The 20,067-nt window shown below is 32.3% G+C and overlaps 2 protein-coding genes across 4 annotated transcripts in view; one reads left to right on the top strand and one right to left on the bottom strand.

Annotated features, from left to right (window-relative positions):
- The window catches only part of LOC116340321, a 77,156-nt gene that overhangs the window by 7,035 nt on the left and 50,054 nt on the right, over positions 1–20,067 (bottom strand). For 2 of the 3 annotated variants that reach the window (XM_031766780.1, XM_031766765.1), the window contains one exon: positions 2,656–2,782. The gene's annotated coding sequence lies outside the window, so the exon portion shown is untranslated. Of the gene's footprint in view, positions 1–2,655; positions 2,783–13,146; positions 13,511–20,067 lie in introns of those variants that run through there. The other variant, XM_031766773.1, reaches the window with a different exon arrangement.
- Positions 4,801–5,332, top strand: LOC116340344. The gene is made up of 2 exons (XM_031766807.1): positions 4,801–5,195; positions 5,266–5,332. Exons 1-2 carry the CDS (start codon positions 4,833–4,835, stop codon positions 5,299–5,301), a joined length of 399 nt encoding a protein of 132 aa, XP_031622667.1. The 5' UTR covers positions 4,801–4,832; the 3' UTR covers positions 5,302–5,332.

Raw genomic sequence — 20,067 nt, 5'->3', positions numbered from 1 at the left:
ACTGATGACCGATAACAGTTTACACATATTTAAACACGGTCAATGGCATGAACGTTTTTTTTAAATGTTGCGAAAATAATTTGTGTTTCGTTGAGCTCGGTCGCTACCTATGAGGCTATTAGTCATTTTTAATTGTTTAAACAGCGAAAACTGTCACATAATATGTTTTGAATGTTTGGTTACGCGATGGGGCTAGTTTCGGGAAATTCGGAATTGTAATAGAAAGAAATCACATTTTCGATTACAAGGTTTGCGATCCAGTTTTGGGATCGATAAATTGATCATACAAACAGCACATAATATTAATACATTTTCGTTTGTTTTTTTTTTTCCACATAAATAAAGTGCGTAATTCATTACAAATTTCGAAGGAATCAAAGTAAAATCGGACATAAAAAACCCTCCACAGCATGAAAATTGGCTTCAGGCTATCTTTGCTGCGGCTAAATTGCCCAGTTGGTGTGTTGAATACCTATGGTATGCTTTTTTCCCCTTTTAAATTGTTAAGCACCTAAGTATATATCTGTAGGTACAACGTAATTGTAAGCCAAAGAAAACAAACGTTAATAAACGGAATTAATCAAAATTATAATCGAATCAAGAGCTCTTAAAAATGAATATCAATCACCTTATTTGGATTTTCTCATCTTTTTTTGCAATAAAATTTGTTGAAATTACGGCCCATGGTTATTTGCTCGAATTTCATTAAGACTGTTGCAAAACGTCATTTAGCCAAGAGCAGCTGTGACGCGATGGTTAGATTCTCTCTTTTTTTGTTATAGTTTACTGACATGGTAGCCGAAATGGATTGTATGCTTCATGCTTCTCCGCCGATTATGGATTACAGATATTATATATTACGATAAAAGTTTTCATCAAAGCCATTATGGTTGGAAAGATTTATAACTTTGTCGAGACATTCAATCGGCCATAAATCGGTAGATCTAAAATATCTCACATGCTCACTTTTATTTAGCACATTGAATGTATTTCATTTTTTTTCAGCACTAACTAACAGCGATAGCAAATTGTTAAAGCACTATATTTACCAAATAATAATTATCTCAGCCTCTAATAATAGTTTTTGATATGATTATTTTTGACACCAAGTTCAACAATTCTGTTCTATGTTTGTGATCAGTCATGACAACAATTGCTTTAAATAATTTTTTTGTTTTGTTTTTTGAAACAAAAAAACATGGCAATATTCTTGCGAGCCAGCAGGCAGCAGCGGTAAAATTGTGTTGATCTGGTTAAATCTCCAAACATGGCCTTGAACTTCTTTCGTTTTTCGCATTTTATACTGAGTTTGTTTCAGTATATATTTTGTTTCATTGTTTTTTCTCTTTATTTTGAGCAGTCATTTTTTTTTCTTCTGTTATTGTTCGTCGATCTCATGTGAACATCGTTCAATTATTTTTGTTACTCTGAAGCTTCATGTTGTGTGCCCTTTTTTCACCATTTATGACTCACACTCTCGAAATGCACTAAAGCTGCTCAATCTATTTGCACCAAAGTATACAAAACGAGTTTGTACACGCTTTCTACAATTTTAATAAGTAATACATTCGAAAATCAAATGAAAGCAAAGCAGCCAAAGAGAAGCACAACAACAACATCAACGAGAAGAAAAAAAACCACGACTGAGAAAACGTAATGGAAAAGATATGAGAGGTGAGGTATGCTATTACTTGTAATGTGTTCGAAATAAAACTCAACAATGATCGGTACAGACTTTTTAGCCGTCTGGTAGTATTTCACGTAGCACTAGTTTCAGTTTCGTATATTGAAAGAACGCCTGTTTGACAATCGCTTCAAAATTTTGTAGTACTAACACATATTCAAATTGAACCACATAAGATGCACGCAGAACTTATAATGAAAATGTTCGTACTTTTACTTTTCGCCACTCTTCGAATGTCGAAAAAAAGCAAAAGTATTCATTTTATTTGGACACTTTTGTTCACCTCGCTTTACGCAATTACGTGAAAATATAAACAATATATTTTCGGAAAAAGTTCACAAGAGCACCCAAGCATACGATCCCTTTTAAAACGATCACTAATTGTGTGGCGGCGAAGTTCGAAATATGATTTGACAAAATGATTGTTATTGATTATACTGCATACCAGTATAAAAAACAGATGAAAAGAAGGAACAAAATATATTTCGGAGATGACCACTTGAAGCATTTGTTTAGACAAAAAAAGCATTTTCCATCATCAGTTAAGATATTATTTCATTTGGAAGGTTTTCTAATGGATGAAATTTCTTGAAATCTCGACGCGACAGAAATTCGGTGATCGTTTTTATTCAATCAATAACATGTGAAAAGAATAATACTCCGTTGAGTTTACTTTGAAAAATAACATTATGTCATTTGTGTTTTAACTTTGTTTTGGACATATTCGTGGGCTGCTTTTCAAAACCAACAAAGACCTATTCTAAGAATTCTAAAAATTTGCATATCATTTGCGTTAAGCAAGTTTGAAAACGTGAAATCTCCCGAATGATTCAAAACATGTTCCAATGTTTACGATTATAAATTATTTATAATATAAACAGAAGACATTTACAATCACATTTTATTCCATTTCAGATATCTGTCGTTCGAACACTTATCTGCTAAAAATTAATAATATAATTTTAACTTACATTTTAATTTCACGAATTCATTAAACGTTGTATCACCTCTTGGTCGTTTTTCTGTATAAATTTTCTGTATAAAATTTCAATTTTGTGGATCCTCGTCTCAATTTATGTAGTTGATATTAGTCGGATCCTAGAAAAAGAAATCAAATAGTTAAGTGAAATGTGTTTTACACATAAAACGATTTTAATATTTCATATATTTTCATCGATGTATGTTCACATGCTTGCATTGACGGTGTGCCATTTTTTTCTATTTATCTACAATTTCAATTCTCTTGCATATGCTAAACTCGAAATAAAACCCGCCTGTAAGTACCAACATTCATCATTCAAAGAAGGAAAATTCTGTTTTCGATATACCACACAAAACTTGCATATAAATTACTCCTCTAACATGCTTTTGCTAACAATTTTTTAGCAAGAGAAATCTTAATTAGGAAATTCACAATCTCGAAAATTAATATAAATGGCTCCAAAAGTACATGCATTGTATAGAATGAAACACAGAAAGTATGTGTAAATTTATATCAACAATTCTATCGACTGTTTTCGCTGTTTGATTGCATTTTGTATCACTTATATTCATACATATGTCCAGCATCATTAAGAAGGCAAGGATCAGTTGAATATTGAACATCACACATCGACAAAATTACAGTGTGTTGACAAAAATGTTTCAATACACAAAATCACAACGAAATATAATGAGTTGCCATTCAGATTTGTTTTCTTTTCAACAAATCACTCTATTCAATATTTAACGGGATTGATTTTTTTTATTGCGGCCAAAACTATACTGAGAAGTGCCGCCAGTTTAGAAAGAGATGATTTTTGGTATACAACAACAACAACAATCTCATACGATTGCATTCTCCGTCGCCTAAAATTCAGTTGGACAAATTCAAAAAGTCAAATATCGCTACGAATACAGAGTTTGTGTGTGTGTGAGGGAAAGTGATATAAACAAATTCATTCGGTGTTTCGGTTTGAAACATGCAATATTGAATCGGTCGCAACAATTGAAAGTTTGTACACACACAAATGCACAACAGAGAGAGTCACACATTCACAAGGATAATTATGTGGCCATTTTAGTGTCAAACGGAATGTAGAGTATATCCATGATATTCATACGCACGAGTTTCTTTGTTCTTATTAGCGGTCAGAAAATGTGCGTTGTTGTTATTTTTTTCAAACAAATTAAATTCAAAATGACAACCGATTTCAGTTTTCAACATGATAAAATAAGACAAATGGATTTTAGTGCTAATATTGTATCAGTGGCTTTTTCATGTCACAGCACAAAGAAACGAAACATGTGAGAGAGACAATATAATATGTGTTTGTGTTTTTGTTTTTCTGTAAACGAAATACTAGTGCGAACGCAACAAACTGTAGAATTTTGACCGTACAGCAGTTTTCCCGATCACCGCTTGTTTTTGTGATGTGCTTCGTCAGTGTTTTGATACAACGATATCGTGTGTTCACGAAATGTGATGGATATATTTGCGGAAATATTTTGTGTCTGTTTCTGTTTTCAATTCAAACGACAGAACATTTATAAAGTATTACTGTTAATATTCCAAATCATCGAAACACATTTGAAAAAAGAGCCATTTCGACAATTCTCTCGTTTGTGATTTGTTATGTTCCTGTTTAAAAATGCATTTTCGGCAGAGTTTTGTGGCAAATCAAAGTGGAGTGATTGAGTTGTTGAATGAAAATATTGTAAATTTGTTTGCATATATTGATTTATCAATAGAATCGTTTGATTGCAACCGAAAATAGTGATAACTATCCCATAATATTTGGAAAAGCACCAGAAATTTTGATTGATTGATTAAACCATGAGTAGAACAAGATCAAGAGAGGATCAATTTAATATGTAAGCAGTGTTTTTCTTAATATTTATTCTGTGTTTTTTTTTTCATTGGATTTTCGATGCAATTTCGCGATATTGTTTTGTGACCAGTTTTTTTAAAAAAAGTGTGTATGTTCTTCTTTGTTTTCGTTTCATTTATACAGTCCACCCGAAAGGAAAGACGACATTAAGAACCTTGTAGTCATAAAACAAGGCGTCAAGTCAATCATACGGGAAGAATATCACAAAAATATGGTGTTTCATCAATTTCGCACTTGCCCCGTTATGCCGATTCCAACTGAAAAACGTTCGATTGGATATGACAGATATGTATTATTTGGCGAACACTGTACTAGGAGTGGTGCCCAGTTCTCGCAATCCGCTGACCAATCGAATGAACAAATACACACTGGACTATTACATGTACGGCCATAGAGATGAATTGTGGAATTTGGTTTTCGACATGGATAAAATCAAACAAATCGGCAAGCAGAAGCAATTTAACTTCCAAATCGTCACCAATAGTGTTTGCGTGTCAATATTGTACGAGAAGCCAGCGAAGGCTTGGGTGGAAAATTCAGAGCAGGCCACATTTAACAACATGACATATGCTAGTGCCATCGATCCGAACGAGAAAACGTGGGTGGCCGTTGTGCGCCGCCATATCAAGTCAAACATTGAGGTAAGTTAAGTTTGTTATTACAATGTTTTTTTTTGGAACGTGATTGAAATTTGACGTTATTATTTAACAGGAAAACATTAAAATATCCAATCCACGATTTCATTGACAAACCGAGCAGAAGAAGAGAGATCGAAAGGCTGATCGGTTGACCTGGTGGTTTGTTGAAGAAGAACAAATGGATTTCAAGTCGTACCCAGTGATACCATCACCGCGTGGATCAACGTGGAAATCGTACATTCAGCATCGCATCAAAATGCTACGAATGGGAATGCAAGCATATGCGACTCGAAAATATGCACGATTGGATGTCGATCATCACATCAAGGCTACCAAAACAAGTGATAAAGTTGCCATGCGGATAACGAAGAACAAACCGTCTTGGATTTGGATTGGTGTTGGATTCATGGCACCAAATCGGCCATGGGGCATAAAGAAGCGGAAAAGATGCCCGGGAACGCGTAAATTGGCAATCAGTTTCAAGAAACAAGAGCACACAAAGGTCAGTTTTCAAGATGAATGGGGTACATCAATAACGTGTGCCAATTGTCACGAGCGATTTCCAAGAGAAACCAAAAATCATCGATTCAAAATTTGTCGAAATTGCATACCAAAACCGATTGTTGAACTACCACCGATAATTGTGACGAATTTGAGCAGACAAGAGCTTAAGAAAGAGCGAATTGTAGAGAGAGCAATCAATCCAGATCGTGAGAACATCGAGCGTTTAGTGCCAAAGATAAAAGTTATCTTCAAAACTTGGTCATTAACTCGAGAAGGTGAATTATGTGCATAATTGTATAATTGAGAATAGAGAGCAGAGCGTTAGGTGTTCAGTGTTCATATTAATTGATTAATGTTTTGTGTTTGTTTCTGATTTTATAGGAATGTGTCGTCTTTTTGGCATACCATTGCCCGATTCGTTGAAGAGACCTGACAATCCACACCATGCGAACAATGTCAACTGATAGCAGCATAAAATCAACAATAATCATAAGAAGAATATTTTAACAATTTTGCTAGGGGATCGGATCTCGATCAAAAAATAGCGAATTATTCGATATTTTGCGAATTTTATGCGAAATGATTTGTAAGCGATGGGCCAGTAAAGTTGTGATTTAAAAAACAATTCGCAAACAAAACGCTATGAACGTGAGACAATTCGCAAAATTTGTAAGTTTTGTATGTATCAAATTGTGAACGCTTGTAAACGAGCCAAGTGAACAGCGGCGACGCACGAAAACGAAATGAGTGAATAGCGACAACGGACGAAAGAAAAAATGTTATCCGCTGCCGCTATTCACTCACTTCGTTTCCTTGCGTCGCCGCTATTCACTTGGTTCGTTTGCAAGCGTATATTATATAGTTTGATTGTGATAACTTTTTGCGAATAGTTTGCGAATTGTATGCGAATTTCTTGAATTATTTTACTAAAATGACGACTTTATCATACAATCAATAAATTTTGTCCATTCGCGAATAGATCATTTCCCCTAGCAATTTTGTTAGTTACTAGGCGTGAATAGTTTAAATCCAAGGATTTCTATTGTACCCTTGACAGTACGGGTCCCTATTTAGGGCTGTGCGGAATATAAAAGAACCCGTAGGTGAGTACTTTATTGAATTGATAGTTTATTTTTGCATTCAATCTAACTGAATTGTTTTTTACTTTTTTTTCCTTTCCATTTTGACGGTAAAATTGACTGAAACTACACACGAATCGATCCGAAATTCAAATATTGACCGTCAACATATGCCCGATAATGGATGAATTTGCCACAATAAATGTTTGTTGGGTTAATTAGGAAATGACAGCGACAAGAAAACAAGAAAACCGTTGGCGAAACAATGCGATGCATAATGAATGAATGTCGAATAACGGTTGTTCTTCATCTCACGATGCTCCAAGAACATTGTAATTGACAATGTAAATTTGGATATGTGTGATACGATGAACTGAATTTGGATATGTGTGTCTGTGAAGATTGAATTCATAGGGTATATTTAGTGTCGTGGCGTGACTTAAAATTTTCGAGTGGGCCGAGCCCCTGTGATCGTTTCGAAAATTAATTTCCTACAAAATATGTTTAATTCATATGCACATAGCATGAAAATAATTGAATCCAATGATATATAATCGAATTTAATTCTTTTGGTAACTTTTGTTTGATTCATCTATTTCAACAATTTCGCAATTTCAAAATCAAAACCACGGTATAAAACCACCTGAATCTAAAATCGAGAAAACTATAAATTTACAATAGCAAAAGTATTCTTTTTTATTCTACTTCAAATGTGAACACAATCCGAAATATTTGTACGATTTTCTAAGACATCACTTTCACAGCAGTGCAATTTCTGCAAATTTTGTTATAAGTAGCCCTTTTAAAATGGGCCTAGAGCGCTTATATGGCGGCCACGTTGTACTGCACAGAGTGCATTTCTTTGGATAGTGCATGGCATTCAAAACTGAAGAAAAAAACTGTACGTACAGAAAATGTTGCGAGTTGATAATGTATATTTAATCATTCTATTTTAACATATCTATATATTTGCATTCTGCATGCAGTACAATGGCTGAACAATGGCAGATGTTGAGTGCCATATTAATAAAAATGGCCGTATATAAAAGAAGAGAAAAAAACGTTTATCATTTCTGTAACCAACCGTAATTATAAAAATGTGCTTTTTACTTAAATGGTTGTGTCTTCTGTTGCAGACTTGCAGGTAATTTGCATTCGTGGTGCTCAATATTAGCGATGTGACGTTTATAACCAAATTGAGTGTCTTCAATCAATATCAAACTCCATTGTTTTATTAAGTTGCATAAAAAAAACCGAACGGAAGAAAAATACACAAAAGAAAAGAAAAACAGACGATAATAGAACTTAACATTGACGCTGCAAAATTGAATAGCATCAGGTTGCATATAGGCAAGTACATGCCTATTATTTTAATCAGTTTATTATCGTTTCTTTATATTATAGAACTATTTTTATATGCACGTACCCGGCTACCGCATCTTCACTCAAAATGTGACTTAGGAGCCGGCAACGTTTCTGATAATCATAGCCAATTATTCTTCTGTTGCTCTTGAGCATACATTCGTGACCATCGATTACTTCAATAAACGCATTTATTTGCTTCTCCACTGATCTCATTCTAATACTCAACAATCGCCACAAAATATACCATGACAAATTAAATATTGCCATTTTGTTTAAGAATTTGTTCCGTTTTAAAGGACAACTAACTCGATTTTTATTTGAATTATGATTTTGATTAGACAAATATCAACAAATGACGTGTATCGCCTATTATATATTTTGTAAACAATATTTTGGCACATTTTTTAGTCAATTTGACAATGGCACATTAAATTGACCAACGCCTTTTTGGTTAATTAAGTCATCAAACGAAAGAGGTGCAAATTTACGCATTTTTCAAACTGTCAATAAAATTGTGTTAAAATGTTTATAAATTCATCAGCATTAGCTATTAATTTCAAGAAATCATTCACTTTAATGTGTATGCTAAAAACGATGTTCACATCCACAGTTTCGAATTCAATGGTGTTGGAATTTTTTTTGGAGAAAGTGAGGAAATGATTATATTCAATCACTTTTGATTGGAAGATGGAATCGGGTGAATAGATGAACTTGAACTTCTCTGACATTTCCTTCACTTCTTTTTATTGTTGTCGATTTCTCTTTGTGCATGAACACAAATAGATTCTTTTGAATTTTCCCCATGCTTTCATGTTAAATAGATCGCACAAAGCCACTATATAATTCATAAATCAAATATTTTTCATTGTTTTGTTTTTTTCGTTTGTGTATTTTGTATACTAAATTTCTTCATCTGTCTCAATGATCAAACATTTTATAAATGAATATAAGTTTTAAACAATAAAAATATACGTAGCGATGTGCAATCTGATTATTTAAAACGTGAAAAGATGTGGTTAGATATGAATAAGTTGAAGAAGAAGAGGGAAAAATCGAAAATACAAATGTGCGTTTAAATGCCGTTTTGTTGTCGAATGTTTCCGATGAGAGTGGAAGAAAAAAAGGTCTGGAGAAGATAGGAACTTTGTTTGACATGTAAATTCAACATCACAGATATGAATATGAACGCAAAAGAAAATAATGAAAAGAAACAAAAGTTAAACAAAAAAACTGAATCTGTTTTAAATCGTCGACCACGAAACTATTGTACTTTTGGTGTTATGTTGTGTTTTGTGTTGTTTCTTTTGGTTTGAGCTAGAGCTCAATGACCAGCGTCGTATTTCAAGCAAAATTCATTCAAAATGAATGATGAGAATGCTTTTTGACGACAACGCAATGATGCTGTTGTAGCGGTTGCTTGTTTAGCGCATCTTTGCGTCTTTTTTTTTTATCGCCAAACGTTTTCAAATCATCTGTGTTCTGTCTTCTCTTTCATACATTTCTTTATCGTCCATTCGAGTTCTTTTCATGTTAAAATATTTTCGTTCGATCAAACAGACAAAGTCGAATCATTCTTCAGTAACTAATGTTCAGACATGTTTTTATTTATTTATTTCTCTTTTTTTTCGCTTCAATTTTAGTTCTTTCAGAAGATTTTTTCGATCTGAAACCAACTATCTCATAATTTTTCGCTCATTAATTTTAAATCTGGTGTATCTTGGTAGAAATGAATTTGAAGATTGACGACATGACGATGGCGAACAAAATTCTACCATTTTACGAAATGATGCCTTGTCATTGTAATATCATGTATACAAAATGAGATATGTTGATTTTCGTGGTTAAAAGAAAATTACTTGGTTGCTGTGGGTATAGTGTTCGACTTTGGGTGCCATCTTCAACTCTTTTTTTGGGGTTTATTTAAAACTCAACACATATAATACAGATCGGAACACATATTTTTTGCATGCATTTTACATTCAGATTTTTTTCTATATTCATTTACCGTGAACATTCTTATGCACACTTTGTCGGATTTGTTGAGCAAATGTATAAATGAGATATGTCGTTCAACGTGAGTATATTTTTCAAACGAGTTAGCTTTGAACAGGAGTAAGGTTTGGCCAAATTATATAAAAGAGACCATATTCAATGCATTTTTTTGAATTAAACAGAGAACAAGTTTTGTACATTTTTAAATTATCGATAAGAAAAACACCAAATATTTATGTCATAACTTACAAGGTTATTATAATCATAATTATGTAAAAAAATACTTTTATTTTCTGCCATTTTTTGTTTGAAAAAAAAAAAAAAAATTAATGTGGTAATGAAATTGTTTCACCGAGATTTATAAATAAGGTTGAAACTGCATTTTTTTATATATTGAGTCGATTTAACAATAAATTGAATGTCAAAATAACGTTTTGTTAATAAAATAGTTACAAATTGTCAGTATTTATTAACGAAGATCCTATAGTTGCCAATGCTTCGATAAATGCCGGCTTTAGAATTACATATTTTTGATAATGTCCGTTGTGTACATGTATATCGATCATTTTACGAATTAAACTACTATGGGCTTACCAATGATAAATATTTTAAAAATGACCAAGATGAACCAAAGTTCATAGCGTTGAAATTTTAATGGATAAATTTTTTTCACGATATAAACCATAGATCGAAATGCATTGACACATTCGATAAAACTTAATTATTTTCATAACAAATATTCTGTTATTTCCGTGAAATTTTAGAAGAAAAAAAACCGATTAGATCAACACACCTGAAAATGTTCCGATTCTATATACGTTTCACACGGCATGTGCCCAACACATCTTTTGTGGAAGTTAATTATTCTTTCATTAAAAGTCATCCAAATTGTATGCATACTTTTTTGCACCATAATGATGTTGGGTTCATGTATAAATCTCAGCTTTGACGAATTATTTGAATAGTGTGATATTAAAATACGAACGACTGACGAAGCAGATATTCCTTTGCTTCAAATCTTTCTGACAAAATTTCAAGATTTTTGGAACTTTTTCTTTTACAAAATTCGGGTTTGCAAATAGTTCTTCCAACAAAAAAAAAAGAAAATTCCACAAAAACATTTGGTGCTTTGCTATTAGTTGTAGTTACGGTAAGCAACACTGTATGCATGAATGATTACAATGGTTATATCAACAATTTATATCTTGTGACATGTGCAAAATGTGCCTACGAATGTGAAAACCTGTCGCATATGTTAGCGTCTAAAGTTTTTACTTTCTAATTTGTGTGTCGTTTTTCTTTGTCTATTGTTTTTTTATAGCACATCTCTTGCACCCGAACGATGATTTTTCATTGAAAAAAAATAATAATAATATCAAGATCACACTAGCATTAAAAGCAAAACAAAACGAACGAAAAAAGCAACTAGTCACCGCGCAGTGACGGAATAAATCTATTCGAATCGAATGAAATTCTTTAAATACGTGAAAAAAAGAAACAAATATTAGATACTCCACGTATTTCAAGACAACGAATGACTCTTTTTTTCAGCTTTTTGCTGTTTTGTTGTAGAGAAAGCACGAATTAACAGATTAGTATTTGTTCATTGTGCCCTCTTTCTTTTGAGTGTTGTTATTCTTCCATTGTCTCGATTTTGGTGACATATGTACATGTGACATCGATTTATTCAACAAATCACTGTTGAAAGCATTCACACATGGCCACATTCACATTTTCTTATTCTTGTAATACGCATAAGGCCCCCCGCCTCCCTCAAAGAATATCGTGCGATGAATTTATCATCAATTCTTTAACCCATTCGACGAATTTATCCGATCATTTTTGTGTCGCCATTTTACCACATCTGTAGTACATACACAAAAAAAAACTAGGAGTAAAATGTTGAAATCCACCTACAAGCTACCAACATAGCACATCAACTGATAAATGTATCGCATGGATGATAAAAATTATCGCATGGTAGGCAGAAGACCAACGCTGATTTAAATATGTAAAATTTTAAAATAACATTTACATGAGTAAATAAATTGTTGCAGCCTTTGTTCACGTCTACGTGCGCTTCATTTTTATTCGTTATTTGTAAATTTCTTTTAAAATTATTTTACACCATTATTATTTCGTTCACATAAAAGTGATTCAAGTTCATATGGAAAAAGAATGAATAAAAAAAGAACCGTAGCACAAAATGAACACTACATACATGTACAACATACAAAAAGAACGAAAAACAAAAAACTGTATGTTAAAGAATATGCCTTTGAAGAAAGTAAATACGAACGATGAACGATGAATGAAGTGAAGACAAATGAAATATACATAATAATCGAAACAATAAAGGTTAATGCGAAATCAGAACAACTTCCATCGTACATGGTGGAGTCGTGTGTTATTCGATTTAAAGTACTTTCCAAACAAATTTTACATTGTTATTTGACACATTTTGCATCATTTTTGTTTCATGGTAAAATGGTAAAGTTTCACTCTTTGATCAATGGATAGAGAAAGCCGAATGAAGAAAAAAGAACCACACACACACCATAGTTCATTGTTGATTTTCAGATCACATTTAGCGCATCGATTACGCTCGAAAGCATCAACTCCCTGACTTCACTCAGTTACATGAACTCATTTGAACTACATACACGTGAATGTGTATACAAAATAATTATTGTTTACTGTAATTAAAAATATGAATTAGAAAATGCAGAATGCTGAAGAAAGAACCATTTTTTTCGTAGTTGTAGTTGTTGTTGCTGTACACACTTAACCAAGCCAACGCAAAAGAAAGAAAATTCGAGTCTATCGTTTCAATGCCTACAATTAACCGGTGGAGGTACATTTCTTATCTGGGTTATGATTTTCATTTTTTTTCTTTTACTATTCGTTTTTTGCTGTATATGTGTAAAAGTGCATGCGTATTTGAAATAGAAATTGTCAACAGTTTTAAAAATCTACAAAAAAAAACATGTAAGAAAATACCCATGCTGACATACCAAATTATCATAATTTTCACTGGAAATTCATAGATTTCCAAAACATTTTTTTCTTCTCCTCAGTATTTTTCACACTCTTAAGCTCCACAATTAAACTTTTCTTTCTTTACGGTTGTATCTATCACATGTATTGCACCATATTCTGACTTATTTATTACACTAAATTCGAATTCAAATTTAAAATGGATACAATAAAAAGGTATCTTTTTTTTATTTAGAGATCAAAACAAACTGCCTACTAAATAACTCAAAATCCAATAAATTATCGATATGTTGACAATGTTGTTGATTGATCTCAACCATTTTAAAAATAAACGTATTGCTCATCATTATCATTCACACATAACTAAATTCGGTAGACTTCACGAAATGCGTATTAAAAAAAAAAAACAATCCCAACATCTATTTTGATTTTATAATTTTATATGAACTGGCTGATCTAACCGAGAAAATAATCATAATATACACTCAAACAACACAATTGTTCATGGTTTTTTATTTCCAGTTTGTTTTGTTTTGTTTTTGTTTAAATAATATCACCAGCAATGTCATAAAAAAAGATTATATACACTTTATAATATTGTTAAATATTCAAGAGCGAATATGGTTTATTTTTTTGCAGTCTATAGCTATAAAGTCAATAACTTTTTTGTGAAATTATTTTGAACGATAGCACTATCGAGGAATTGTGTTGATGCAATTCAACGCGTTGAACGTTTAACAACGGACTGATTTGGTCTGAGTGAAACTTGTACCATGGAACCGCTGTTATGTTGATGTGTTGATGCCGTTCATCTGTTGTTTGCTTCTGTTGCTTTTAATGTCGCTGTCGCTATCGTTCGTACGCTTTGGTTGCGGAATTCACGTATGTACATGTAGACTCTCCATTACCATTCGTAAATGACGAAACATACATATACGATATACCGTCGCTTTTACCATCGCGACTCAAATCAAGTCTGCGTATGAGATCCGCACAAAAGAATCGAGAGAAAAAAGTCAACCACGAAAAAAAAAACAATGACACATGATGGTTGCAAAAACACACACACACACACAAATGCAAGTGATTCATTTTTATTTTCAAGATAGATTCACTATTAATTAACTGCTCTTAACCTAAAATGAACCTTTTTTTTTTTTTGAGTATATGAACCAATGATGATGTTTGTAAAATATCACCAATACGTCGATTACTGTGTATATTGTATATGGGCTCGTCTGGATTTCTTTATTTCGCTCTATAACAAGCTCCAAATGATGAATTATCTGTATTCACAAATGAATCATATTAATAAATATTGTTTTTGCTTTGAATCAAATGAATCACGCTCATCAACCATCGTCAATTATTCCATGCCCATGTGTAATTGTCAAAATATGTGCGTCATATTTTTGCGTTGGAATCTTGATTAATTTATTTACATAATTCATTATCATTTTTCCGTTAATTAATGTGTGTCTATTTAAAAAATGAATGATCATTTATGCGCTTGCTTGATTAACAATGTGCGTGTGATTTTGGCGTGTCGCACATGAATAAAATCATAGTCAAAATAATATGCTTATTTATTTTCCCACTCAATCAGATAATCTGATTGTTTGTCGGAAATGATACAAATTTTCTCATTTATTTAAGCGAGAGCAATTTATTGGAAATGTCGATGTAAATGTCACATTTAAATGCAAATCCGAATGTGTTAGAAAGATCAATTTCTACACACATGTCTAGACAGTTTATACTCATCCTATTGTAAGACATTCTTACACCATGATTTCCTGCAATTTCATCATATACATTATGTGGTTTTTCTATTTGGGTATTTTCATTCAAAACGCACATTTCAACGAATTTATTTACGTTTGTCCATTTGACAAATTGGAAACAAAAAAAAACAACAACAACAACAAACAAACATAGTCATTTTCATATTTCGTTTTTAACAGAGGTCAATCTTATTCATTGGCTTAGTCATGCCATTTAAATGGATATTCAACCGTGATGTCAATGCTTTAAAAAGTCGTGATGTGCTCAGCTGATTGCCTGCAACACAAATTTCAGAATTTTTTGGTCCACACAACTATTTATGTCTTTTAAAAAAACAGGACTTCTCAAATTTGGTATTGTTGTAATCGCCGCGTAATAAATCACAACCGAATGAAATAGATGGCTTCTTTTATGTGATAACACTTCAAAGACACGCTTTGGAGTGTGACTAATGCACGTCTTTATGTGTCTTGTCGTTACATAAAAATCAATTCCATATTTTTTTTTTCGCTTTTTCAAGAACGAAAAATCTGTTTATTAACATAATTAAAAGGAAGAAAGATGTTTTATTTAAAATTAAATGCAATATTCTGAGAACTTCCCGATGACGATCGTATTTCTCTATAACATACGATGACATCCAATATACGATGAAAATATGTTTCAAATAATTCAATATGCAAATAACGAGCGTAAATTAACTAGTATTACATGAGCAAAAGCATACACGAACCCGTACACGATGAAGTTCACTTTTCATACTCGAATAACGTGTGTTTTCTGCAGCAAACGATGCAAACACATAATAAATATGACGAGCGAAAAATACTAGAATAGCAGATGTATGCGAATAAAAAGTAAAATATAAATTATAACGAAGAAGTTAAAGTCACAGCTTGGTCGATGTGTTTTATACTGTTGAAAAGATAGGACATGACTATGACTAACGGTATTATTTATTTTCTAATGAAGTCACTAAAAAGTAAGAAGAAACAGGTGTATTTCGTGTTAAAATGTCTTTGCGTTGTTCATTTGTTATTTACATTTGCGGATGGAGAGAATGGAAAGAAGCACATTTTAGCTCGCCAATGGTGTTCACGTGTTTGATATGTTTGTAGAACCATTTGAAAAACTTTGCTCAGCACACTAATTACAGCAGAATAAGACCGAATAACATTAATTGATACACTGATATCGTGGAAGACTGCAAAAAAAAAAAAAAACATACACACACATACACACACACACTCAGTGGCCACGATTGATCAGAAAGTTAAGATTGTTCGCATATTTGTTCTATTTAAATCAAAGGCTTGATTCAAAACACCAAATATACATTCACCACAGGTAGCTTATTTGATAAATAACTACAGTGCTTCATGTGCTTTGTGCACGCTCAACACAATCTCATATCAAACATATGATTAAATGTTTTCGATTTTTTTTGTTCGTACACTCAATATTTTTGCAAATTGAATAATCAATTGGCAGCATTTATGGTGAGATGTCAGTTTATACATCTTGTTTTCAAATCATTTATTACAAATATATTATGCTATTGCATGCAATACAATATATGATTGCGTCGCAAAAACATGATCATCTAAAAACGTACGTTAATACAAAATATTCCTCCGTTTGACGTTGATATTGTTCGCTTTTTTTGTCGCTTTCGTTATTTTGATTAATTGCTTTGACAAATGTATTTGTTTTTAAGAATAAAAAATCACGAAAAACCGTTTGTGCATAAACATAAATTGAATGTGTGTGTGTATGTTCAAATCAAACATCAAGATGATACTAAAAATGGTCATAGGCTATATAAATACATCGCAGTCCTAGGCTTAATTTATGGTGCTTTCTCAACATTCACATTAGCCTCTCATTTATATCATGCATGACATCCGAGGGGATTTATATTTTGTAAATATTTGCTACGAACTTGTATTGTACGCAATACTGTGTGCACTGTGCAGGCTGATGAACAAATATGAAAGCCCCTAGATTTTAACGGTGGCATCCAAAACGTCCACACCGCTAATCAACATTGAATGACAATGACATTGTTTTTATTTGTGTTTCGCATGCAATCGCTATCAACATGACAGCGACTCATATATGTCATATATATGTGAACGTGAGACAAAATAAAAGAGAAACAAAAGAGACAAATACAATGATGATGCGCATAATGACGACCACAACACACAAAAATGCTGATGTAAGCACAAAAAAATGTTGATATGTTGCTCTTTACTTATAAATATTTTGTTTTTTAGAATGTGAATACTACCAAAATAAGAAAAGAAACAGTATAATGATAAATTGAAGAACGAATTTAAAGATTTGAACTTCATTGTAATTGAAAAATGATAGATAACTACTTTTATTTTTTCTGTTATTTCTTCTGTTTATAATTCTTTCCTTGAATTGGCGTGTTATTATTCAAACTCGAAAATATGCAATTTCATTAACGGTAATATACGAACGGTTTCTATTTATTGAAAACTATCTAAATATAAAAAAACGTTCACCGTTACGATTGAAAGTGAAGTCGCGTTTTTATAAGTTTGATTTTATTGGATCCGTTCAAAAGACTGTGATGTCCAGACATTGATTTGAATGTTAGAAAAAGAAAGCAACTGCTCAATTTGCGACCATTTTCAATAGCTCTAAAAATGTGTTTTCTCTTTGGCTCGCATTGCTTTTTTCAACATAATTCTATGAAATGTTGATCATCGTTGCACAAATCACTTGATGATTTTTGGTGAATATTTTAAAATTGGTGAAAAAGTTCGATTTCTACGCTTAGCCACAGGTCTTGTCAATAAACATGCTGCATAAATGGTTCAATCACGATGAAATTCATCGTCGAATGGCAATGTATGCCATCGAAAGAGGCGGCTGACTCGTGGCCATTAAAAAAACGAATTTCTTATGTTACAGATACTTGAAATGTGTCAATTTTTTATGTTATAGGTATTGATTTCTATTTGTTTGAAGCTCGAAAGTAGGTATGTTTTGGCAAAAATGTCGTTTATTTTATATATATTTTGTATAAAATTTCTCGTCACATTAACGATGTGAATAAGCACAATTACTGAAGCGTTAAATAGCAAAGTAAAAACGAATCGCATGAATTGGCTCTTTACATTGCATATTAAATGGCCCATAAATTGGAAGCATTGTGATGAAGTGAGATGTGACACATAAGAGAGTTATGGCTAAATAACAAAACATAAAAGACAAACATTATTTGTTCTTGATCAATGATCATTTGATTATATTTATGCTGCGCTGCATGCACATTCCAATGACTGGTAGTTGTCTTGATTTCAAAAAAAAAAAAAACGATCATTATAAGTTTGCTAAGTTCACAGGTGAAACAGAAAATGTTCAAAAGGAAATGAGCACATAAGATACATAAAATAATCGAAGTAAGCCTCTTTCGCTGCATATTTGGCAAAATATATTTTTGTGTAAAATCTGCAAGTTTTTGCCATTCATATTTTTTTTAATGTTGAAACTTAATATCAAATTGTCTTGCTCAATATAGGTAGATGAATTTAAAATCTTTCTCGTCATTCTGTACATAATATTGCGATGACGATGAAATGAAGAAGACCTTTAAACAACGCAATGACATAATTGTTATGTGCTGGAATAAAAGAGGTAGCACGATATTTATTCTCTGTTCGTTTTCTGATCTGAGTGCTATGCGACCGACGCTGCTAACCGTTTCTAGCTGTGTTTAATCTACAGTTTCTTATGCGTGCTTCATGTTGTTTTCATCCCGGTCTATCGTATTAATTATCAACGTTTATATCGTGAGCAATTGTGAATCGACAATGAAATGTTATTTTATACGAAGGAAGAAAAACGAACATGCTACACACACGACTTGAGCTTCTTCATGTTGAATTAATGTGAACGAAAAAGAAGCACACCAAGCTAAAAAAAAAAACGACAACGACGACGAGAAAAAAAATTCAGACGAAAAACAATTCAAGTCAATATTTTTTAAGCGACGAGAAATATCAGATGAAAAAATGGCAACGCACGATTTATGCAAAATCTTGGAACACGATGAAATGCAGATAGTATATAAATACAAAAATAAAGATGAGGCTGTGGCTGAAGATTACAATAAGCAACGGAAGAATCGCTTTTTTTCCTGTAACTGATCGCAACCGAACGAGGTTTAAGATGACAGTAATTATATTGAAGTTTATTATTAATATGGATGATGCGCAATAGCTACGTAACAATTGTAGCCCATGTGTTTTCAATTGTATTGTGACATTGCATCGAGATTGAATTCAAGAATACAAGACATTCAATTACATGAAGTATTTAAATTATGTTTCACTTTTCAGCTGAAAGAGAATGTTTTTCAATTTGCAAATTATTCCGATTACTGTTATTGTTTTCTAATCTTTCTGGTTTTAACTCAATTGATGCTTTAAGTGTCCAAAAGTTTTACGCTGTATTGCGCTCATTGTGCCCACCAACTGTTTTGCGTTGTCTGAACTCGCTAGCACAACGATCATCTTCTATTTGAAGAATAAATGTATAAACAGGAAATAGCCATTGACCGTGAATATTAAATTATGTAGAAAAGTTTCTTTGTTTACATTTTTTTTACTTTTTATTCGTTTCTACCTCTTTATTGCATCGGGTGAAGAAAAAAAAGATCAAGTGAATTGTGCACAGCACACAGAACACAAAAGCATATTTAGGAAAACACGAAACAAAAGTACGACAGAGAGTACAGTTGATATCTTTCTTCATCCAAAGAGCTTCGTATGTTTTTTCAACACAAATTCTTATTGTAAATAATATACCTGCAGCACCTGAAATGGAATATGAAATCTGAATGGAGATCGATGACGATCTTGGAAGCATATTTGCTTAATAAAAGATTACAGTCGTTCTGCCCTTTTGATTGATATTGTAAGTGCTTCAAAGCGATTATATACAACCCATCCGACATTGGTCATATAATTACCGCTGAATGTTTGCTTCTGTTCCAATGGTCAGTCTAATTATTATGTCATGATTAATGATAAATATAATTGTAATTCTTCAATCGATTTTTTATTCGATATTCAAAACCATTTCGATGGTATTCGTTCAGTGATTTTTGATATTCG

The sequence above is a fragment of the Contarinia nasturtii genome, unplaced genomic scaffold (genome assembly GCF_009176525.2).
Source record: "Contarinia nasturtii isolate CC-2019 unplaced genomic scaffold, AAFC_CNas_1.1 Cnas_scaffold_129, whole genome shotgun sequence".
Classification (NCBI taxonomy): domain Eukaryota; kingdom Metazoa; phylum Arthropoda; class Insecta; order Diptera; family Cecidomyiidae; genus Contarinia; species Contarinia nasturtii.
The sequence above is the reverse complement of the archived record's forward strand: the minus strand, read 5'-3'. Positions and strand labels throughout refer to the sequence as shown.